Source organism: Pyrus communis, chromosome 8 (genome assembly GCF_041283825.1).
Source record: "Pyrus communis isolate YQ-2024b chromosome 8, ASM4128382v1, whole genome shotgun sequence".
NCBI lineage: Eukaryota > Viridiplantae > Streptophyta > Magnoliopsida > Rosales > Rosaceae > Pyrus > Pyrus communis.
The window spans coordinates 2,259,036-2,279,309 of record NC_142572.1 but is presented as its reverse complement, the minus strand read 5'-3'; the positions used below and the strand labels follow the sequence as shown (position 1 = coordinate 2,279,309).

Below are 20,274 nucleotides of genomic sequence, written 5' to 3'. Positions count from 1 at the left end.
AAGGTTTAGATCTCCCTTACTTTGAATGGCACAGATCCCTGGGCTAGCTAGCTCCAGACTTCGAGATGCGCAGAGGATCTCGATTTGTATTCGACCCTCAATGAACCACTTGGGAGCATATGCTATAGACATCAGTAGGTACATGTTCTGATTTCATGTGTAAATCACAGTAATTCAGCATGAAATAGTTAAAAAATACAACTGAAACTACACTGAAATATATAGATGGCTTCCTTGTACAATCATATATTTCAATGAGGTGAATTATGTCCGGTTTTTTGACCCCAAATAACAAAAAAGTAAAATCCAGCTCCGTCCCTGTTTTTTCCGTGTGATTAAAAATTTCCATGGCCGCACAGTTCAGGAACCTCCATGACGGCGATAGAGTACAGACCGATAAATGGCAGCAACGTGGAAGAAGACGATGAGCACTATGAAGAAATCGTCCAGGAGACCAGCTATACCAAATATTGCTACAAGAACACTCAAAACAAAGATTATGTATTAATAGTGCTACTTACTAGAACCACCCCACAAGAAAATTCAACCAGCTTGAAAGCATAAAAAACACCTTCCGGGATGAAGTCAAAAGGACTGAATAGGTACGCAGCACCCATTATCATCTGTATATTTAAGAAAATAAAATTTCCAAAAAGGTCAGAACTTCTTAACGAACATACAGTATACAATATACTTCAGATTAAAGATGAGATAAGTTCTCGCAGAATGTTATTTCCAACCATATAAACTGCATTAACATCTGCATGAGAATGCAAAATATACGAGAAGTGATCGCATACTTGTGTCAATTACTTAACTGAAATCCAGACACGAGCCCTTATAACAAGGGGAAGAGATCTATCAGGATTAATTAGTTCTCGCAGCAGCCTCCGCAGGAGAAAAGGAAGGTCCTGCGCTCTCTGTTGACAAGATTATTGAAATTTATAGAAACAGATTAGAAATGCAGGACATAACGATCTATTATTCTCAATCAACTATGTATTATTTTCATGTAGTTGACAGAGTACAGAAACTGCAAATATTTTTCAACAAAAAGCATATCTGTGCGTGTGCGTGTGCGTGTGCGTGTGCGTGTGCGTGTGCTGGTGCGCGTGTGTGTGTGTGGGGCATGTGGGGGCTGTGCGTGAGCGTGTGCGTGTGTGTGCGTGTGCGTGTGCGCGTGTTGTAGCTCTCACTACTCATTGTATTTCAATAATTCAACCGTCTAATTTTTCAGTCTTCCCTCAAAGATCATCCTAACAAAATATCACTGAAACCCAAAACTTTTTTACTACTAAGTGGAAGGTTTGTCACTTTTAGTGTTTTCTAGATGTATCATGTTTGTCTATTTTCTTGACTCGAATTAGATGGCTAAACGGTCGGAAATGTCTCATATTTTGGGAAGATGACCTTTGAATGAAGAACTCAAAAATAGACTGTTTGGATTATTAATATAAAATATGGACCGGGCCCCACAAGGTTATTTGATGGATACATAGATTCATTTACCTGAATAAGACTTCTGGAATGACCTCCAAAAACACGATTGTACCTTTCAATCTTGCCTAAAATCTCTGCAACCTCCGGCTTATCAAGCTGCCTTGAAGAAGCCCTACTTGGAACCAACAAAGTGATGGGACGACGACATAGCGGGCATTTACAAGGGCGAACTGTTGATCCATGATCCCAAACAAGCATAATACAATTTCCTGAAGAAAGGGAGCCAACAATGCATTATTAGCTATTACTTTTTTTTTTAACGACTACTCAATTTGGAGTTCAAGCCTTGTAGATTATATGTAATGGAATCTGATACTTGCATGATCGTATATAGTAAGAGTCCTGCAAATTCTATTATACACTCACAATGTTATACTTGATCCGTTATCTTACACAGTATGCAGTGTATACTAAATAGAACATCACACCCATTCAGTTTAGGTAATATAACAACAGTCCTACAAAAAGTATGGGAAAATATTCTCAAGTAAGCAAGTTGGGGACTTTGTAACCACTCTGTGTATCCATAGTCTGTATAATCTATTCAAACAAAACAATTCCAAGCAGAGATCACTTTTACGTACAATAGAAGCAGTAAACTTGTCAAACAAAAAAAATCCTTACAGTGTGCATGGAAGAGGGAATTTTTAAGTTCCATGCAATTTTCGTTCAGAATGCGCTACAAAAATTACATAGAGGGACTTGAAAATCACTAGATGCAATACATTTGAAAGTACACTTGAGAGAACTTCCAAATTACTCCTTGAAAGGTGTCATTTGCAGGTGTTTTAGTAGTAGCTTTAAAGTGCTTAAGTAGTTCATTGATAGCATTCTTGTGATGCGTTTTAACAATTCAGTCTAAATTCCCTTGACACTTTGAAGTCTCTCATCAAAACATAAGGTTAAAGCCTAAACCCTATGCGCGGGTGATGTTCTATAACTAGACCCAGCTCAAAACAGCATTACACCTCTATATGAATGCATGAATGAGTTAAGGCCCTGTATCATCAAGTTCAAAACATGATCATTTATATATATAAATATATATAGGCACCATGGGCATCCACGATTTATAACCAGACCTGGAATTGCGCTCGGAAAAACTAGCTATATCAGATGTTGGTTAATAGGCACTATGGGTACCCGCGGATTTATAACTAGACTCGGAATTGCCCTGATCAAGAATATCAAGTCCATTCTTTAACATACAAATTTCCTTTGCCACATTTTTACAATGCAAGTCTTGGAAACCTACACAAAGGTGTTCTTTCTATTCACAGAACTCTGCAGAGTACAATTACATGTACACAATGACATTCTGTCTTGCCTTCTCTACATATCAATAAGAACAAGAGACTAATGATATCAAACGAAAATGACTATTATCGAATATCTACTGCGGTTTCTGAGCTCCATCTTCGGCCCTCTTCTTTGTTTTCACCGAACTTTTAAGTTAGTTTTCACCAAACTTTTAAGTTAGCATAGGCTGCATAGCTAAGCTAAAGACTTGTTTCAGCGAAAACGTCATAGATTGCTCGAAATAAACACCCAGTTTGGATTTGGATTATAAGTCCCTTCGCTCTAAAGAGCAAATGATATCGAAAGCCCGCCGCTGCTAAAATCTTCTGAGTAATCAATCAAGTCTTTCAACACAAGCATGCTTAAACCATCAATCAATCGTATCAAAACATGAACAAAAGCATGCTTGAGAAAAAACACAAACACAAACAATTGAATGGAGAAATTGAAGACAAATTGGGTTTAGGGTTCTTTCGATTGCACCAAACCAATACCAAAATTGGTTAATTGTGTAAGCGAAGAAATAGGAACGAGAGAGAGGGAGGAAGAAAGGTACCGCAAAACCAGTGAGAGCAATTGGCCTGACAAGGAGTGTCGAAGTTGCCATGGCACACCGAACACAGATCGCCGCCTGGAGGGCCGTCCATTCCGATATCGCCTTCGCTTACTCCGCCGTTACTTCATTCCTTGGAAGATATTCTGAAACCCCCCTTAACCATGACGTGCCACACAAAAGGATCGCCACGTGTCGCCGCCCAGGACCCGCAGTAACTGTAATCGTCACATTATTACACACGGATTGGATCGGAAATAAGGTTTTCTGATTTTTAATCGTATCAAAAGTTTTAAAGTGAACATTTTTTATATTTGAAATTTTCGGAATCAGCATCTTCACAATATTCCGAAATGTGGTGAACGAACTTCACACAAGCGTAAAATTATTTTAAAGTCTATATAATTATTAAATAAAAAAAAACAAGTGAGACTTTGTCATACTGATGTGGTGTATGTTAAAGGCTTTTTTATGCCTAAGTTAGATTTAAATGTAGGAAATGAATCACAAACTATGAGTTTTTTGGCTAAGGAACAGTTATCTTATCATGAAAATGAACATGACTTTACATAGTCTAACATGAGCTTGAGGATGATTTATTAAGGCATGCATGACGCTTTTTAAGTGGTTGGTTTAAACACTATATTATCCGCTAATCACGATTGATGACGAGAGATATAAGGAGAGGCACCAATTAAGAGTCTCATTTAATACCGACCTGTAACAGCATAAGTGATTAAGACCTATGTACGGGGCTATGATTATGGTAAACATTATCTTTTGAAGATCTTCCTAGATCTTTGCTTTATCAATCCTTATCTTGCTTTATCAACCCTTCTGAACTGATCCCAATGTGGAATCCCCTTTTGGGCCTTACTCGGGCCTGCTAATCCCTAAACCCAAATTTGTTGAGCGGATATGGCCCGAATCTTCAACTTGATCTAAGTTTTTGCAAAATTTAATTGGAATATTGTTACTAGCTACTTATGGTGTGTAAAATCTGTTAAACCAACTGGTGATGGAAGATTTGCTAGACGAGCCTTACATCAAGATGATTGAAGATCGTTCCAAATTGGAGCCGCTAAAGAGTGTATAAAATGATGTGTTTGGACTCACACAAAAATCCAAACACATCATTTTATACTATCGTTATTCTAGCATTTTTCTCCTTAGGTTTTAGTTCAACTAAAGTCTTTCTTATTTTTCTGCTGTAGTTCGTTTCAAGTTGTTCCGTTTCCAGCACTTTGATTTCGTTACTAGTCTTAATTCATTTGTATAATTTGTCCAAAATAAATGAGAATGTTTGGCTCCTTGTACGTAAGGAGTCATTCATTTTAAAATGATTATGTAACATTATTTTATTATAAAAAAAATGTCACAAAATCAGAATAATTGATCCGTTTTATACTAATCTAAAAATTATCTCATGAAAAATCTATTCGATTTGGAGACCATTTAGTAATCTGTTTGAGTCAAATAAATTGTGTCTTTATGTTGTCTTGCCCGAATTACTACTTTACTACCTTGTTTTGCTTCCGTGCTTAAATTACCAATATGGAATTAGTTTCACATGCAACCCATTACAAGTAATGATAGAAAAACTAAATGTGTAAACAAATTTTGTAAACTAAATGATATGGAAGTTGATGATTGGATTATTACTTAAGTATTGATTAATGTGCTTATTTTTTATTAGTGACACATTATTGCAAATTTAATTTACATAACATTACTCCTCATTATATGGTGGTCTCATGTAAACCAGAGAAATTTGACAACACCAAATAGAATTTATATTAAATAGTTTCACTTCTAAAACAAGGAGAACTTTACTTTTGTGGAAGGAGTAGGATTCTCTCCCTTTTTTTTTCCCTTCCCTTCTCTCCCCTCCTATTTGAACGGTCACGGTTAAGTCACGTCAACATCTTATATTAATTTTTTATAGCAAGAGAAAGACAAAATAAGAGAATGTGAAAGGAAGGGATGGAAGGGGATGGGAAGAGGAGGAGAGAGAATCATAGTCCTTTGTGAAAAGGTTTGTTGATGACCCAAAATCTCGACAATATCAATGTTATTACTTAGGGTAGTGTTATCCATACATTTATTTTTACTTCTTACACATCCTCTCAATTTCCGACCGTCAGATTGAATGAATTGAAAAAAATCAATGACAAAAAATTACCAAAGATATGCATGAGTTAAAAATGTGTGTGAATAACATTACCTAGGGAGCATTTTTGCTTACCACCATTTATTGTGGTGTATACTCACCATCCTATTTATCACAGTTAGATGAGTTTGAATTTGAAGATTCATGTAGTGGATAAGTACAAATCTCAAAATTCAAATTCATCTAACAATGATAAATAGGATGGTAAGTATATACTGTACTAAACAATGATGGTCAAAAATGAACTCCATCACCTATTACGTATCAGTAAGTGGTCGATGGCCGCGTATGAAATCCTTACAGCTTAAGGTAGGTCCCCCCACTAGAAGTAGGGAAATTAATTTTGCGGCGTACGTTGGTTTGAAGAAACAAGGATCAAACACAAGAGGAAGAAGTGTCGTGGAGCCAAACAACTGCAAGTGTTGAGGAAGGAAGGAAGAAAGGAAGATGAAAGATATGAATTGGCTGTTATACTCAACTGGAAGTGGAAGCGGGAAACTACCAACGCCACAGCCGTCGGCGGCGGCTTCCATGTTTCTCAGAAGCAAAACAAAAACAAGAAGAAGCAGCCTAAATCATCGATTCGATTTCCTCTCAACATTTTCTGCTTCTCCTCTGCGGGCCGCCGCCGCCGCCTCCTCCTCAGTACGTTCTTATTTACGTTCCTCCTTTTACTTTACACTTGTTTCTTCTTCTAATTAGATAGAGATGGAGGGACTTTGAATTAGTTTGGAATGCTATTATAAAAATTAGATGGGAGGACTTTGAAAATCACTAGTTGCTATACTTTTGAAGACACCTTTCAAGGTTTAATTCCAAAAGTTTAGTGCATTTGGAGAGTGTTTTAGTGGTATTTAAGCAGCTCACTGTTAGAGTTTTTAATGCAATTTAGGACTCGTTTGGAAAGGATTTTAAAATAACTAAATAAAAATGAAGTGAATCTTAGAAAAGCGCTTAAAGTGCTTTATGCTAGAAGCATAGTTATGTGCTTCATCTATAAAGCACTTCCAAGTGCTTTTGTAATCCAAAATCATTTTCCATAAAAAAAACTTTCATTTATCTTAAAATACTTTCAATCGAGCCCTTAAGTTTTAAGTAAGGTTCTAAAATACGCTAGGTGCTAGTCAGGCGGCGGGCCAGGGACTAGCGCCTAGGCAGGCGCCTAGGCCAACTAGCCGGATTTAATATATTTTGTGTATATAAGTGTTTGTTTATCAAGTATTGAAGCATAATGAAAACATGAGGAACAAGCATATAATGTGTGTTCATTTTACTATTCAGCAAGTCTCTTACAATTTATTGAAAAAAATGAAATACAAGATGAAAGTTATCTATTTTCTATCTAAGTAAGTCGCAATCTAAGCGGGTGTCTAGGCCGGTCTGGGCGGGTTAAGCGGGTGCCTCATCAGATCTAGGTGCTCTTTTTTAATTTTCAAATATCTAAACATTAATCGGGGTGGTAACCAGCTGCCTAACGCCTAGGTAGGGCCTAGACGGCGCTAGGCGGGATTTTTAGGACAGTGGTTTTAAGAAAGCATAGCAGACTAAAGTTGTTGGGACTTGGAAAGTCCCTCGTCCAAAGATGGGAACTGAATTAAATCTACAAGAGGCTTAAGGTATCATTAATAAAAATAAAACTCTTCACTTTTGATTCTCTACATGCATCTTCATCATATGATTGCCAGAACAGCACAACTGCAGCCTGCTGCAGTTAGCTATTTGATTTTCTGTGCTGCTGTGCGTGTTGTTCTACCTTGACTGTAAAGTGTAAACCTCAGTTTATGTTCAGACGCAACGCAACGCAAGTCGTCGGAGGTCAGCTGCAGCGAGTACAGGCACAAGAGTTGCTTGTAGCCTACTAAAAGCGGAAGACAACGTAAATGACGACGAAACATGTGAGCTAGTCAGTGGATTTGAAGTTTCAGTTGACGGCGAGGGTGTTGCCGGTACCATCAACGCTTATCTCTTCAAGGCAGTCAAAAACAATAACGGAATTGGGATACTTCTCTTGTCTGACATCTTTGGCTTCGAAGATTCATCCACCAGAGAGTTTGCATATCGCATTGCCTGCAACGGTTACAAGTAACTACATTTTCTTAACCTTCAACTGCCATGACTATATCTATGCACAATTAAGTAGTTCCTCAAGTTTTCTTTTTTATACGTACAACAATATGCAGCGTTTTACTTCCGGACCTATTCCGCGGAGATCCATGGACAAAGGACCGCCCGAAGGTTGATTTTGAGAAGTGGATTGCTGAACAAGAAGCTCAAGGGGTTGCAAAAGACATTGCCGCATGTGCAAAATGGATGGTTGATGAGTTTGCAGCTGCAGGGATCTCAAACAAGCTTGGCTTGATAGGTTTTTGCTACGGAGGTGGCAAAGTGATCGAGGTGTTGGCGCAGGACCAGGGCGCTTATTTCGGGATTGGGGTCTCATTCTACGGGACAAGGATGGACAACACATCAGTAGCTTCTAATGTGAAGGTTCCTGTATTGTTTATTACAGGGGACAACGACCCGCTGTGTCGTGTGAGCGTGGTAGAAAGTATTGAGAAGATCATCGGCAGGGGATCGAGGGTGGTGAGTTTCAAGGGGAGAGGCCATGGCTTTGCGCACCGACCTCAGTCGTTTGAAGAAGATGAAGATGCAGAGAAAGCTTTCACTTTGATGAGAAATTGGCTTGATGGCTTGCTTGCAATTGCAAATGCAAATGCAGGTTAATTAGATATTGCTTAATCAAGTATAAATCCTTCATTACTGTATCTGTCTAATTAATCACAAGATTATATGTAGTTTATTAACTCCGTCTTAATCTTTGTTTTACATCTCATTCCTAATTCTTCATTAATTTCCTAGTGTAAACCTTCCACATAAACTACGGTCAATCTGGAGATGAGATTGGCAAAAAATTAGCGCAAAGGTAACACCAGGTAGCATATTCGCACGGTGTTACAAGTTAACACAGAAACGAGTCTATAATTCACGGGATTCTACTCGATTGGGCTCCCCCAATTTTCCTACAAAGAATTGGCATGGGCCATAAACTACATGGTTCAACAATTGCTTATGCATTTCTTGTTGCTCGGAACACGGTGCAGCCCGAAACTGTTGTCACCAAGTTAACAAGAACCTGAATCGATTTCCACGGAAAACACCCTCACAAGAACAGTCACGTGAGGTGAGCAAATAGCGTGGTAAATTAGAGGCAAATGGTTCGACTGAAGGGCACAAAGCATGTCGTCTCACCAAGGGTTACAACCAACAGGAGGGTCTTCAACCATTAACAACATATTAATGATTTCAGTCTTCCGAAACCCTCGACATTTTCATATGAATCCATGTTTTCTTATGAACAAATACCAAAGCAGAATACTAATGAAGTGTTCAGCATCGCCAAGGACAACTACTAGGATTATCAGCAAACGACGATGCACATAATACATACTGATGAGTTTCCTTTCGTTTAGTCATCAAAGACACCAAACCCGCAATCGCAATTATTTTTAACTTCCACAAACTAAGTTTGTAGAGTGACAGCATTACAGAACAAAAGGCAATAAATTTGTATTAAGCCTGAAGTGGATCAGGTGAAATCTTTATCAATCAAAAACAGCATTCGTACTACATATTCAAATCCATAGCAGGCATAAACGCGACCGAGAGTCAAAAAACCTCCAATTTGAATCCCAAGACTGTGGGTTAACTTGACTTTGCATAAACTCAGTCTTGTCCGTCCTGAAAACAACAGTAAAAACGACATCAAATAACTTCCATGCACAATTCATCCCTTCAGTAATTGACTTATGTTCATCCTCAAAACAGAAAAAAGACCCGAAAATGTACATTAGTTTCAAATAAATCAACATGCTGAAAATACACTAACTTCAATGGATTGAATTTTTCACTGCAATAAAACTCATTTTCATCAACATGCTAAAATAATACACTCTCCTGCAAAATGAGTATGAACCAAGAGATGAACCTACATCATTTATCACAAAGTACAAAGAAAAAAAACCTCCAAATGACAAGGTCGTCGCACATCAGAGCTTTAGTTTTCAAACAATAAAAAAAGTTGAAAATAATTATAGGATTTGAGGCTTAAAAGGAAAATTTTGGATGCTTAATTCAAATCGGTCTTTCTGTTTGGTTCATGAAGGAAAGAATTAGAAATTCACTGCAAGATGTTCACTAGGTGCAAAAGGAAACCAATGGAGTGAGGTGCAAATAGGTTTTCCAAAGCTACACATATTGAAGCTCATGAGCTCTAGGTCTCCTATGTACAAGCTACAGGCCATGGAGTAAGTACATACGGAACCTCACAGAGCTGCATGCTCAACCCAAGCAAGCACCTCATCATCCAGTTTTGGTGAGGAAACTTGAGCCCATGTGTCGAGAAATGAGTGAGAAAACATCCACAAGGGTGAAGTCAAACGAGTCAAGGCTCATGAATAGATGGAGGCACCCTCCTCCAGTAATGTGTTTTCTTTTTTCCTTTTCTATTTCTAAAAGATTAGTGAGTGTAGATGTTTTGGTTTTTGAGTTTTATTACTATGTATGAAAAGACAGCCTTGCCTATCAATTGTTAATTTGAGTAATCTTCCGTTAAAAAGGAATGTTGGTGGAATAAATCAACGTTGTGGGGTATGAGTGGAATAAATCAACATCAGAAGAAATCAAATCTACCTGAGGAGCAGGATTCTCAACAATCTTAGGAGCAGCCGGCTTTGCTGGAGATCCCTCAAACAAACGAGAGCACTCTGTGTATGCAGATCCAATGCCCAATCCAGCACCAAAAGCTACAGAAGCCCAACGAGACGCCGGACTTCCTAGTAAGACACAACAAAAATACATTTATTCAAGATTACTAATTATGAGAGATTTAAAACATATATATACAGTTCAAATAAATGAAAGACATTGGTCACATGTGAATGATAATTAGATAAAGCATCCAACGAACCGAATAACCTCAAAAGGGCTAAAGAAAATGTAGAATATATTATTACTTATGTTTTTATGCCTTTGAAAGTCAAATCATACCCTTGTTATCTTAAGAATTATGATACATATTACATAGACTTGGACAAGAATATTAGATGAAGCTACATGTCCATGTGTTCAATTATTCTGTTTTTAAAAGATTACCAATGACATCGGAGTGTCTAGTTTCATTTTATCATGGTCAGGTCCTGTCACAGTAATATGGCAGGGAAATTGGTTGCATCTACCAAATTACTGGTATGATGTCTTTCAAGGTATTAGACAGGCTCTAAGTCAATTTCCATTAGAAGCCACTAAACATTGCCATACAGTATGCTTGGTTTTAAGAAAATGTGCAAAAGGAAATTATTTTGCAACGATAAAAGCAACATGACCGACCCACTAATATCCTGAACCTATACTAAGAATTGCTAGAGATAGGATAAATGGGGACGGTAGACGTCATACTCAAGATAGTTTCAGGCTGGCCAATGACTATCCAGCCTGGTTGCATTTAGTCTCCGCTTCAATGGAGATCATAAGTTCAAATCTCATGAACGACAGGACAGTTTATTAAAGGGAAAAAAGATAGCCTTGTGCAAATTTTTTCCTTTCATAATCGCCCAATACCCTGAGGAATGGTAATAAACCAAATTAAAGCCACTAAAACACGAACACCTAACCCGATAAAAGAAGGCAACAACATTACTTTGACATTAGCAGCCAATGAATCATAATTTACATCACATTTCATGTTATCCAATTAATCAGTAAGCTCTATTCTACATAGAACAACATTGAGAAACATATAAAGTCGAACCGAAGAAAATAGCTGGAAATCCTAACCCTCCATTTGTCTGATGTCACAAAATACAGGAACATATATGCATTAATTCGGTCCAGAAAAGTACTAAGAATCGCTCGAGTTCATTGGGCATAGCCAGTTTGTACATATATATACATGTATGTATGCCTACGAACGCAATTTAAGGTTCCATGTAGGTCAATTCAATCAAGTAAATATGGGGTGTTCGTGTTCGTGTTCGAAATAATTTTGGGCATATTCCAAATTGCAGTGAAAAGGATTTCGCCTAATCATTCCAGCTAAACCCATCAATCATCATCCTACTAACTAACTAATCTTCCAATTATTTGCACATATACACACACACATGCATACATATATATTCATATAGATATATAGATATAAATGTATACATAAATACATATATATATATATATATATATGGAAATTGTCTTGGAAATTGCAGAGAAGCAAAACGGAGAAACGAGAGAAATAAAGTGAAGGAAATGGGGAGAAGAGGAAGACAACTGACTGAACAAAAGGAAACCGCCAAAGGCACCACCCAAGGAGGAGTAGACGAAGCGCCGGACGGTCAGATCGAGACAGGCGTCCCATTTGGCTTTCACGTCGTACGGCGGTGGGATGATTTCTTTGTTGTCCGCCATTGTAGCCACCTGAATTTTCTGCTTTGATTCTTTTCTTTTCTCTCTCCCTTCTCCTCCTCTTGCTTTCCGCCTTGGTTATGAGATTTTGTGTGATTTGGTTGGGGCTGTGTCCGTCGTCCGTTTTGGTTTCAAGCTGCATCCTTTTTGGGCTTTAGTTGCATAAGTACATGGGCCTCTTCAAGCACTTACAGTAAAATTGATTTTGGGTTCAAAAGAATTCGTTTGGAAAAAGCATTAGATATGTGCTTCTTGTGAGAAGCACTTAAAGTGCTTTTTTAGGATCTACTTGAATTTTTATTAAGGATTTATTCAAAAACATTTACACTAAAAACACTTTCAGTTATTTTAAAAACATTCCCCAACGAGCCCAAAGTAACTGAGCCTCCCCAAAATTTTGCATCGTCTTCGTCGGAAAATTTGAATTCTTCAATTGTTGAAGCAATTTCCAAAACTCAGAAGTCCCTATTTTCATAGCCATCCATTCTGAATCTATGGAATTGGAATCAGATTTGAAATATTGTTGAATTCGTAGAATTGGATTGGATGGATTTAAAAAGGAAAGATTGGATGGAATTGGTTTTGTAAATTTAATAGAGTTTTATGTAATTGGATTTGTTGAGTTTTCTATGTTCTTTTTCGTTCAAGTTAAATTTTGTTGAGATACACGGCGAGGACGATTGGATTTTCCAGACGGGAGCATACATGAAACCATCTTCTCTGGTTTATTTTATTTTTAATCAACAATACTTTGTTTAGATGTAACGTGAAATGTGTAAATAAGTCTAACTAGTATTAAATTTAATTTAACGATTTATATAAAATAGGTCGTCACAGGTCGAGAACCTTAAGTTAGCATCGTTGTATTTTTTTCAAACAATAAAATATGTATTAAAATATTATTAGATTAAAATCAAAACCTAAGTACCTAAGTATTATCCGATCTTCATTGGGCATAAGATTCCAGATTGAGCTGAAGCATCCGTCCTGACCTTGCAACTGACAAAACCAAACAAAACCAAAAGGATCCTCTTTCCGGATCTTTTTGTTAGAATTTTTGGAATTCGTAAATTGTGTCTGTTCAGCGTATATTGTGTGATGAATTTTTATCAACTACTATTTATATTTAATTTTAAATAAAAATATTTAAAATAATTTATGATGACACGATATATGAGGATCGAGGGAGGATCCAGATTCGTGAAACTGTCGCTTCCGTTTGTTTGCGTCTCTCTTTATGTTTTTGTCAACCAACAAATTTTGTTAATTTAATTGTTAATGGGGTTCGAACTTACTGTTACGTGAGGACTCAACGCCATTACTGTGTTAGAATGCCACTTGCTCCTTCTCCATTGTCATCAATATATCTTCCTTCTGCTTCTTAACAGTAAGCCCACCAAACTCCTCCTTCCCATCTCCTTCTCCAAAATGGCCGACGAAATCCCCAGACCAACACAACCATCAGACCAAGCACCGCCACCAGGGCCTCCCGCCACTTCCGAGTCTGAATCACAGGCTTTGACGGTAGCTGAGTCTACAGAAGACGCGCCCCCACCACCACCGCTGCCAGAAGTGGCAGAGTCTGGGAACGAAGAGGCACTTGCACTACCACCAATGGCGGCGGCATCGGTGGAGTCTGAGCCAGTGAAGGAAGAGGCGGATAAAAAGCAGATTCCTCGATCTTTGATTTCGTTCAAGGAGGAGAGTAACGTAGTGGCCGATCTCTCAGATTCAGAGAGGAAAGCTCTTCAAGAACTGAAGCAGCTCGTCCAGGAAGCTCTCAACACTCGCCAGTTCACGTCCCCAAAAGCTAAACCACCACCAGCAGTACAGGTTTCCGAATTGGAATCGGAATCGGAACCAAAACCAACCCATGAACCCAAAATGGAAGAGCAGCCACTGAACGAAGCAGAGGAATTAGCTAAAGAAGCTGCATTGTCGGCGGCTGAGGAAGTGTCCGTTTGGGGAGTCCCTCTTCTCAAGGACGAGAGGAGCGATGTGATTCTTCTCAAGTTCCTGAGGGCGAAGGACTTCAAGGTGAAGGATGCCTTTGTCATGCTCCACAATGAAGAAACCATGAAGAAACCAGAGAAAACTAAGAGACTTGTTTTACTGAATATTCCTCTTCTCATTTACTTTCTTTTACTTAATTACAAATGTGTTTATTTGTACATATATATAGCTGAAGCTATGCACAAGGTTTTCTCTAACAACCGTAACAAACATAACAAATCTAGGTAATTATTATTACAACCATAACAGAAATAATATCCTACACTATATGAGCTGTCATGACTTGGCATCTTTATCTTTACACCCCCTCAAGCTGAGCGTGGACAGACTAGGAGTACCAAGAGAAAGCTTGGATTGAAGAAATAGAAACCGATTTTTAGATAAGGATTTAGTATGAATATCAGCAATCTGGTCCTCACTGTAAACATACTTAACCTGAATCAGATTGGCAATGACAAGCTCCCTTATATAGTGGTAATCAATCTCCACACGTTTAGTGCGGGCATGAAAGACGGGATTGGAAGCAATGGAGATTGCAGAGATATTATCACACCAAATAGTAGGCTTAACAAAGGACAGGAAACCAAAATCTCGAAAAATCTTACAAACCCAAGTTATTTCAGCAGCAGTATGAGCGAGAGACCGGTATTCAGCCTCAGTAGAAGAACGAGCTACTGTAGACTGCTTTTTAGCACTCCAACTAACCAAATTTGAGCCAAGAAAGACACAAAATCCACTCGTGGATCGCCGATCAAAGGTACAGCCAGCCCAGTCCGCATCAGAAAAAGCAGAGAGAGTAAGAGGACCTTTGTGAAACCAGATACCATGGGAAGAGATACCTTTGAGAAATCTAAGTATTCGCTTAGCAGCCTACATATGAGAATCCGTGGGAGCATGCATGAATTGGAAAACTTGATTTACAGCAAAATAGATATCAGGCCTAGTCCAAGTTAAATACTGAAGGCCACCCACAATAGATCAATACTCAGAAGGATTATCCAATGGTATACCACTATGATCCAGTTTGACAGTGCCTATGGGTGTAGAGCAAGGCTTAGCACCCTCAATTTTAGTCCTTTGCAACAAATCCAGCAAGTATTTGCTTTGGTGTAGAAAGAGCCCTTCATTGGTCCGTTGAACTTCAAGACCCAAGAAATAATGTAAAGGACCTAAGTCCTTGACAGGGAACAAAGAACTCAGTTGCTGAATGAACAGATTGCACACAGATGAATCAGGACCACTAACCAAGATATCATGCACATAAACAAGGACAATAACCAGAACTGGATCTTTAAGAACAAACAAAGAGGCATCAGATGAAGACTGAGTAAAGCCAAGAGACTGGAGAGCTTGAAACAACTTATCAAACCATGCCTGTGGAGCCTGTTTGAGGCCATACAAAGATTTCTTGAGTTTGCACACATGATTTGGGAAGTTTGGATCACTGAAACCAGGGGGCTGATGCATGAAGACGTCTTCTTGTAAGTCACCATGAAGAAATGCATTACTAATATCAAGTTGGTGCAAAAACCAATCGAATTGCACTACAAAGGTCAACAAAATCCGAATCGTAACAGGCTTGGCTACGGGACTGAAGGTTTCTTGATAGTCCAGGCCTTCTTTTTGATGAAAACCCTTGGCAACAAGCCGGGCTTTATACCGGTCAATAGAGCCATCAGGCTTTTTCTTGACTCGAAACACCCACTTACAGCCGACAACATTTTGAGATGAAGAAGAAGGAACTAAAACCCAGGTACCAGTAGACAGTAGTGCATTAAACTCTGCTTGCATAGCAGATCGCCACTCAGCAAACTTAGAAGCTTGATTATAGGTTGTTGGGACATAATCATGAGATGAGAGTAAGGGATGTTTGGTAGCAGTATAGGCTTTGGGTTGAAAAATACCATTTTTAGACCGAGTAACCATGGGATGAAAATTTGGAGCTGGTAAAGGAGACAAGGATGAAGATGGTGAAGAACTTAAAGGGGTTGGGAAGGGAGAAACAGGAGAAGGAGGAACAGGTAAAGGAGAAGAGATAGAAGGAGAACTGGGAAGAAAAGAGGATGAGATAGAAACAGGAAATTGCAGATCAATATTAGGAGAGACAAGAGGAACAGAAACAGAAGCAGTAGCAGGCTTTGGAGTAAAAGGAAAAGACTGTTCATCAAACACAACATGCCGAGAAATATAGACTCGGGCAGTGGCCATATCTAAGCACCGATAGCCCTTGTGTTGTAAACTATAGCCAAGAAACACACACTGCTTGCTTTTGCCATCAAGTTTAGAATGAACATAAGGTTTTAACCATGGATAACAGCTACACCCAAAAACCTTGAGCCGAGTGTAATCAGGTAATGTTCGAAATAATAACTCCCAAGGTGACTGTGCAAGACCAGAAATAGGTAACCGGTTGATCAAATAAGTAGCAGTAGACAGAGCTTCAACCCAATAGACTTGAGGAACATGAGATGCTACTAACAATGTCCGAGCTGTTTCAACAAGATGGCGATGCTTACGTTCGACACAGCCATTCTGTTCAGGTGTGTGTGGACAACTGAACTGATGAAAAATCCCATGTAAAGCAAGATAAGACTGAAAAGAAGTACTAGTAAATTCACCCCCTAAGTCAGAACGGATAGCTTTTATTTGATTGCCAACTGATTTCTCCACATAAGTCTTGAAAGTTACAAAAGTAGAATACACCTCAGATTTTCTTTTCAAAGGAAAGAACCAGCTATATCTGGTGTAATCATCAACTATCAAAAGATAGTACTGAAAACCACTTACAGAAGAAACAGGGGCAGGTCCCCATACATCACAATGAAGTAAAGCTAGACTATGAGAAGTAGAGGAACCAACAGAACAAAATGGCAGTTTATGATTTTTAGCTATAGCACAATCCGAACAGAAGAAGTCAACTGAGGATTTACCATCTAGGGCAAGCTTATTACCAGAAATCACTTTACGAAAAATAGTAGACGAAGGATGACCCAATCGACTATGCCAAGTCTTCACAGGAGCTTTAATACTGACCAGAGCGGAGTGAGAACTTGAAGAGGAAAGACCAGGCAGAGGAGAGCCTTGCAGATGATAGGATCCATCCTTAACGGGTCCCCGCAAAAGCATCTTCCCCGTAGAACGATCCTTGACAAGGGATCCATCAGAATCAAGGGTCAATGAAACTGAATTATCGTTGACAAAGTGAAAGGCAGATAACAAGTTGTGCTTCATTTGAGGAACATGAAGGACATTGTTCAATTTAAAACAAGAACTAGGAGTACATAACAAAGAAGAACCAATATGATTTATAGACAGACCTTTACCATCACCAATATAAACTTTGTCTTCACCAGTGTAAGGAGAGGGAGAAGAGATGTTGGAGATGTCATTTGTAATGTGAGAAGTAGCACCCGAGTCAATAAGCCAGGAAGGAGAAGAGGACTTGGATGTGTAATGAGCGCACATTGCAGCAAGCTTTGCTGGAGGAATGCGACCAGAAATATCTGGATTCATGCGATCAAAACAGTCAATGGCTTCATGACTGGAGTTCCCACAGATCTGACAGGGCATACGAAAACCAGAGGAGAATGTACCACGAGAATTAGAGTTGGAATGATGACCACGAGTTGAACCAGATTGGAATCCAGAATTGTAGTGGCCCCGATTAGTACCTCTGTTGCCCCGATTGTTAAAAACACGAGAGTGGCGGCCACGATTAGAATTGTATCGAAAAGAATTGTGAAGTGGAGAATGTTGAGCAGCCAAAGCTTGGGGTGGTGTAGGAAGAAGCGGTGGTGCAGCTTGAGCCAAGAGAGCATGAAATGGTTCAGTGCTTGGAGAGGATGCAAGTTTCTTCCGGCGAGTCATGGAAAGTTCCTTGGTGAGTAATAACCCATGGAGTTCATCAAGAGAAGTGGAAGACATACAGAGCATGATAGAATCAATGAATGATTCAAAATCATCAGGAAGACCGGCCAGTGTAGCAGTAATAAGATCACGATTGGAGACCGAAGCACCGGCAGCAGTAAGAGAATCAGAAATCTCTTTGATCTGTTGCAAGTAATCACCCATGGATTGAGAACCTTTCTGAATATTCTGAAGACGAGAACGGAGCTGATGAATATGGGCATCAGAAACACCACCAAAACGCTGCTCAAGTTTGAGCCATAGATCTCTGGATGAAGAAACACCAACCGTGAACGGAATAACTTCCTCAGAGAGAGTGGAATTAAACCAGATGAGAAGATTCTGATCCTTCTCATACCAACTCTCAAAAGCAGAATTCAGAGATCGATCTGGGAGAAACGGCGCCGGACAAGGGTCAGATCCATCAACAAGACCAAGAAGCTTGTAGCGACGAAGAATTGGGGCAAAAAGAGCACACCATGGCAAATAGTTCGAACGATTGAGCTTGATCGGGACCATGCTACCAATGTTCTGAGTAGTAAGAGATGTGTACGATTGAGACAAATTAGGGTTTGAAGCGGACGAATTTGGCAGAATCGGAGAAGAGGAGTCAGGAGGTAGCGCCATCAGAAATCAAGATCAAGAAGACAAAATCAAGATCTGAGAATCAATCAACCAGCAACAACTTACAATACGAAGAACAGACCAGAGATCGGAGAAGAAATCTCAGCGGAAGAGATCAGGATCGAATAGTGCCGTGAGGCGGTGGCGATGGATACCATGAAGAAACCAGAGAAAACTAAGAGACTTGTTTTACTGAATATTCTTCTTCTCATTTACTTTCTTTTACTTAATTACAAATGTGTTTATTTGTACATATATATAGCTGAAGCTATGCACAAGGTTTTCTCTAACAACCGTAACAAACATAACAAATCTAGGTAATTATTATTACAACCATAACAGAAATAATATCCTACACTATATGAGCTGTCATGACTTGGCATCTTTATCTTTACACAACACCATTCAATGGTGTAAAGAGTTCAGGATCGACGCTCTTGTGGAGGAGGATCTCGGTGATGATTTGGAGAAGGTGGTGTTTGTTCATGGGTACGATAGGGTGGTCACCCTGTGTGTTACAATGTGTTCGGGGAGTTTCAGAACAAAGAATTGTACCAGAAAACATTCTCGGACGAGGAAAAGCGAACCAAGTTTCTCCGGTGGTGGGTTCAGTTCTTGGAGAAGGGTATTCGAAAGCTTGATCTCACTCCTGCCGGTATTTCTAGTATTTTTCAGGTCAATGATCTCAAGAATTCTCCTGGACCCGCAAAGAAGGAACTTCGATTGACCACCAAACAGGCCCTTCACTTGCTCCAGGACAATTATCCCGAATTCGTAGCCAAACAAGTGTTACTTAATAAACTTGATTGTTTGTTGATTGGGTATCTCTGCATTTTTTATATGTCTATGTCGAATGTTGAATGCCGATGTTTGTTTGCTTGGTTTGGTTGTAGATAAATCTTGTTAATGAAGGTGTTTATCAATGCTCCTTGGTGGTATCTTTCATTCTACACCATGATCAGTCCGTTCTTGATGCCGGGGACGAAAAGCAAGTTCGTTGTTGCAAGCCCAGCCAAAACCGCAGAAACCCTTTTCAAGTTAGAAGGATTATTCTCTATTGTCTATCATCTTATGTGCCAAAGTTCTCATCTCATCCGATATCAAGAACGCTTACTTTGTCGTATATTTTTTGGTTTGTCTTAGTTTAAATTTTGATTGGCGTATAATGCTGGTACATCTCTCCTGAGCATGTTCCGATTCAGTATGGTGGCTTGAGTGTCGAATACTGTGACTGCAACCCCGAGTTTACCATTGCGGATCCAGTTGCCGATGTTACAATTAAACCTGCAACAAAACAAACTGTGGAAATCATAATATATGAGGTTTCATAATATATGAGGTTTGATTGCGATCTTTCTTTTTCTTTTTTTTTCTCTACTTTTATTTGATCCATGAACTGTATATATGCATTGGCCAAGTGCTAAATTATTATCCATGGCTCATTGGTTTAATTCATTTGGAGTTGATGAATTGCAGAAGTGCACCATTGTGTGGGAGCTCCGTGTGGTCGGATGGGAGGTGAGCTGTGGGGCTGAGTTTGTGCCCGAGGCGGAAAATGGATACACAATCATTATACAGAAAGCCACAAAGATGAGCCCAACCGATGAACCAGTGGTGAGTAACAGCTTCAAAGTTGGCGAACTGGGTAAAATACTACTTAAGATTGACAACCGAACCTCGAAAAAGAAAAGGCTTCTGTACAGGTTCAAGATTTTCTCAGCAATTTAAATGAGGCTGCAGCACTTTAAACATATGT

The 20,274-nt window shown here is 39.1% G+C and overlaps 4 protein-coding genes across 4 annotated transcripts; 2 read left to right on the top strand and 2 right to left on the bottom strand.

Moving 5' to 3' along the window:
- Positions 1-196: 196 nt before the first annotated feature.
- LOC137717642 (uncharacterized) lies at positions 197-3,621 on the bottom strand. The gene is made up of 5 exons (XM_068457062.2): positions 3,356-3,621; positions 1,510-1,709; positions 819-920; positions 572-623; positions 197-473 (listed from the first exon to the last, which is right to left on the bottom strand). Exons 1-5 carry the CDS (start codon positions 3,444-3,446, stop codon positions 361-363), a joined length of 558 nt encoding a protein of 185 aa, XP_068313163.2. The 5' UTR covers positions 3,447-3,621; the 3' UTR covers positions 197-360.
- Positions 3,622-5,866: 2,245 nt separating this feature from the next.
- LOC137717193 (alpha/beta-Hydrolases superfamily protein) lies at positions 5,867-8,355 on the top strand (the record flags this gene model as incomplete). The annotated part of the gene is made up of 3 exons (XM_068456491.2): positions 5,867-6,167; positions 7,301-7,604; positions 7,703-8,355. Coding segments are annotated over 3 exons (1,149 nt in total), but the record flags the coding sequence as incomplete, so codon positions are not given.
- Positions 8,356-9,069: 714 nt separating this feature from the next.
- On the bottom strand, positions 9,070-12,086 carry LOC137718577 (MICOS complex subunit MIC10). The gene is made up of 3 exons (XM_068458126.2): positions 11,846-12,086; positions 10,212-10,354; positions 9,070-9,260 (listed from the first exon to the last, which is right to left on the bottom strand). Exons 1-3 carry the CDS (start codon positions 11,976-11,978, stop codon positions 9,246-9,248), a joined length of 291 nt encoding a protein of 96 aa, XP_068314227.2. The 5' UTR covers positions 11,979-12,086; the 3' UTR covers positions 9,070-9,245.
- Positions 12,087-13,314: 1,228 nt separating this feature from the next.
- LOC137718500 (uncharacterized) lies at positions 13,315-14,216 on the top strand. Its single transcript, XM_088699029.1, has one exon. The coding sequence runs from the start codon at positions 13,404-13,406 to the stop codon at positions 14,214-14,216; it is 813 nt and encodes a 270-aa protein (XP_088555155.1). The 5' UTR covers positions 13,315-13,403.
- Positions 14,217-20,274: the final 6,058 nt, after the last annotated feature.

Excerpts from the sequence above, each read along its gene's own strand:
- LOC137717642 (XM_068457062.2), bottom strand. The coding sequence starts at position 3,446 with ATGGACGGCCCTCCAGGCGGCGATCTGTGTTCGGTGTGCCATGGCAAC. Across the intron at positions 921-1,509 it reads ATTCCAGAAGTCTTATTCAG|AGAGCGCAGGACCTTCCTTT; the intron begins GTAAATGAATCT and ends TCTTGTCAACAG. Across the intron at positions 624-818 it reads GGGCTCGTGTCTGGATTTCA|ATGATAATGGGTGCTGCGTA; the intron begins GTTAAGTAATTG and ends TTAAATATACAG.
- LOC137718577 (XM_068458126.2), bottom strand. The coding sequence starts at position 11,978 with ATGGCGGACAACAAAGAAATCATCCCACCGCCGTACGACGTGAAAGCC. Across the intron at positions 10,355-11,845 it reads TGGCGGTTTCCTTTTGTTCA|GAAGTCCGGCGTCTCGTTGG; the intron begins GTCAGTTGTCTT and ends GTGTCTTACTAG.
- LOC137718500 (XM_088699029.1), top strand. The coding sequence starts at position 13,404 with ATGGCCGACGAAATCCCCAGACCAACACAACCATCAGACCAAGCACCG.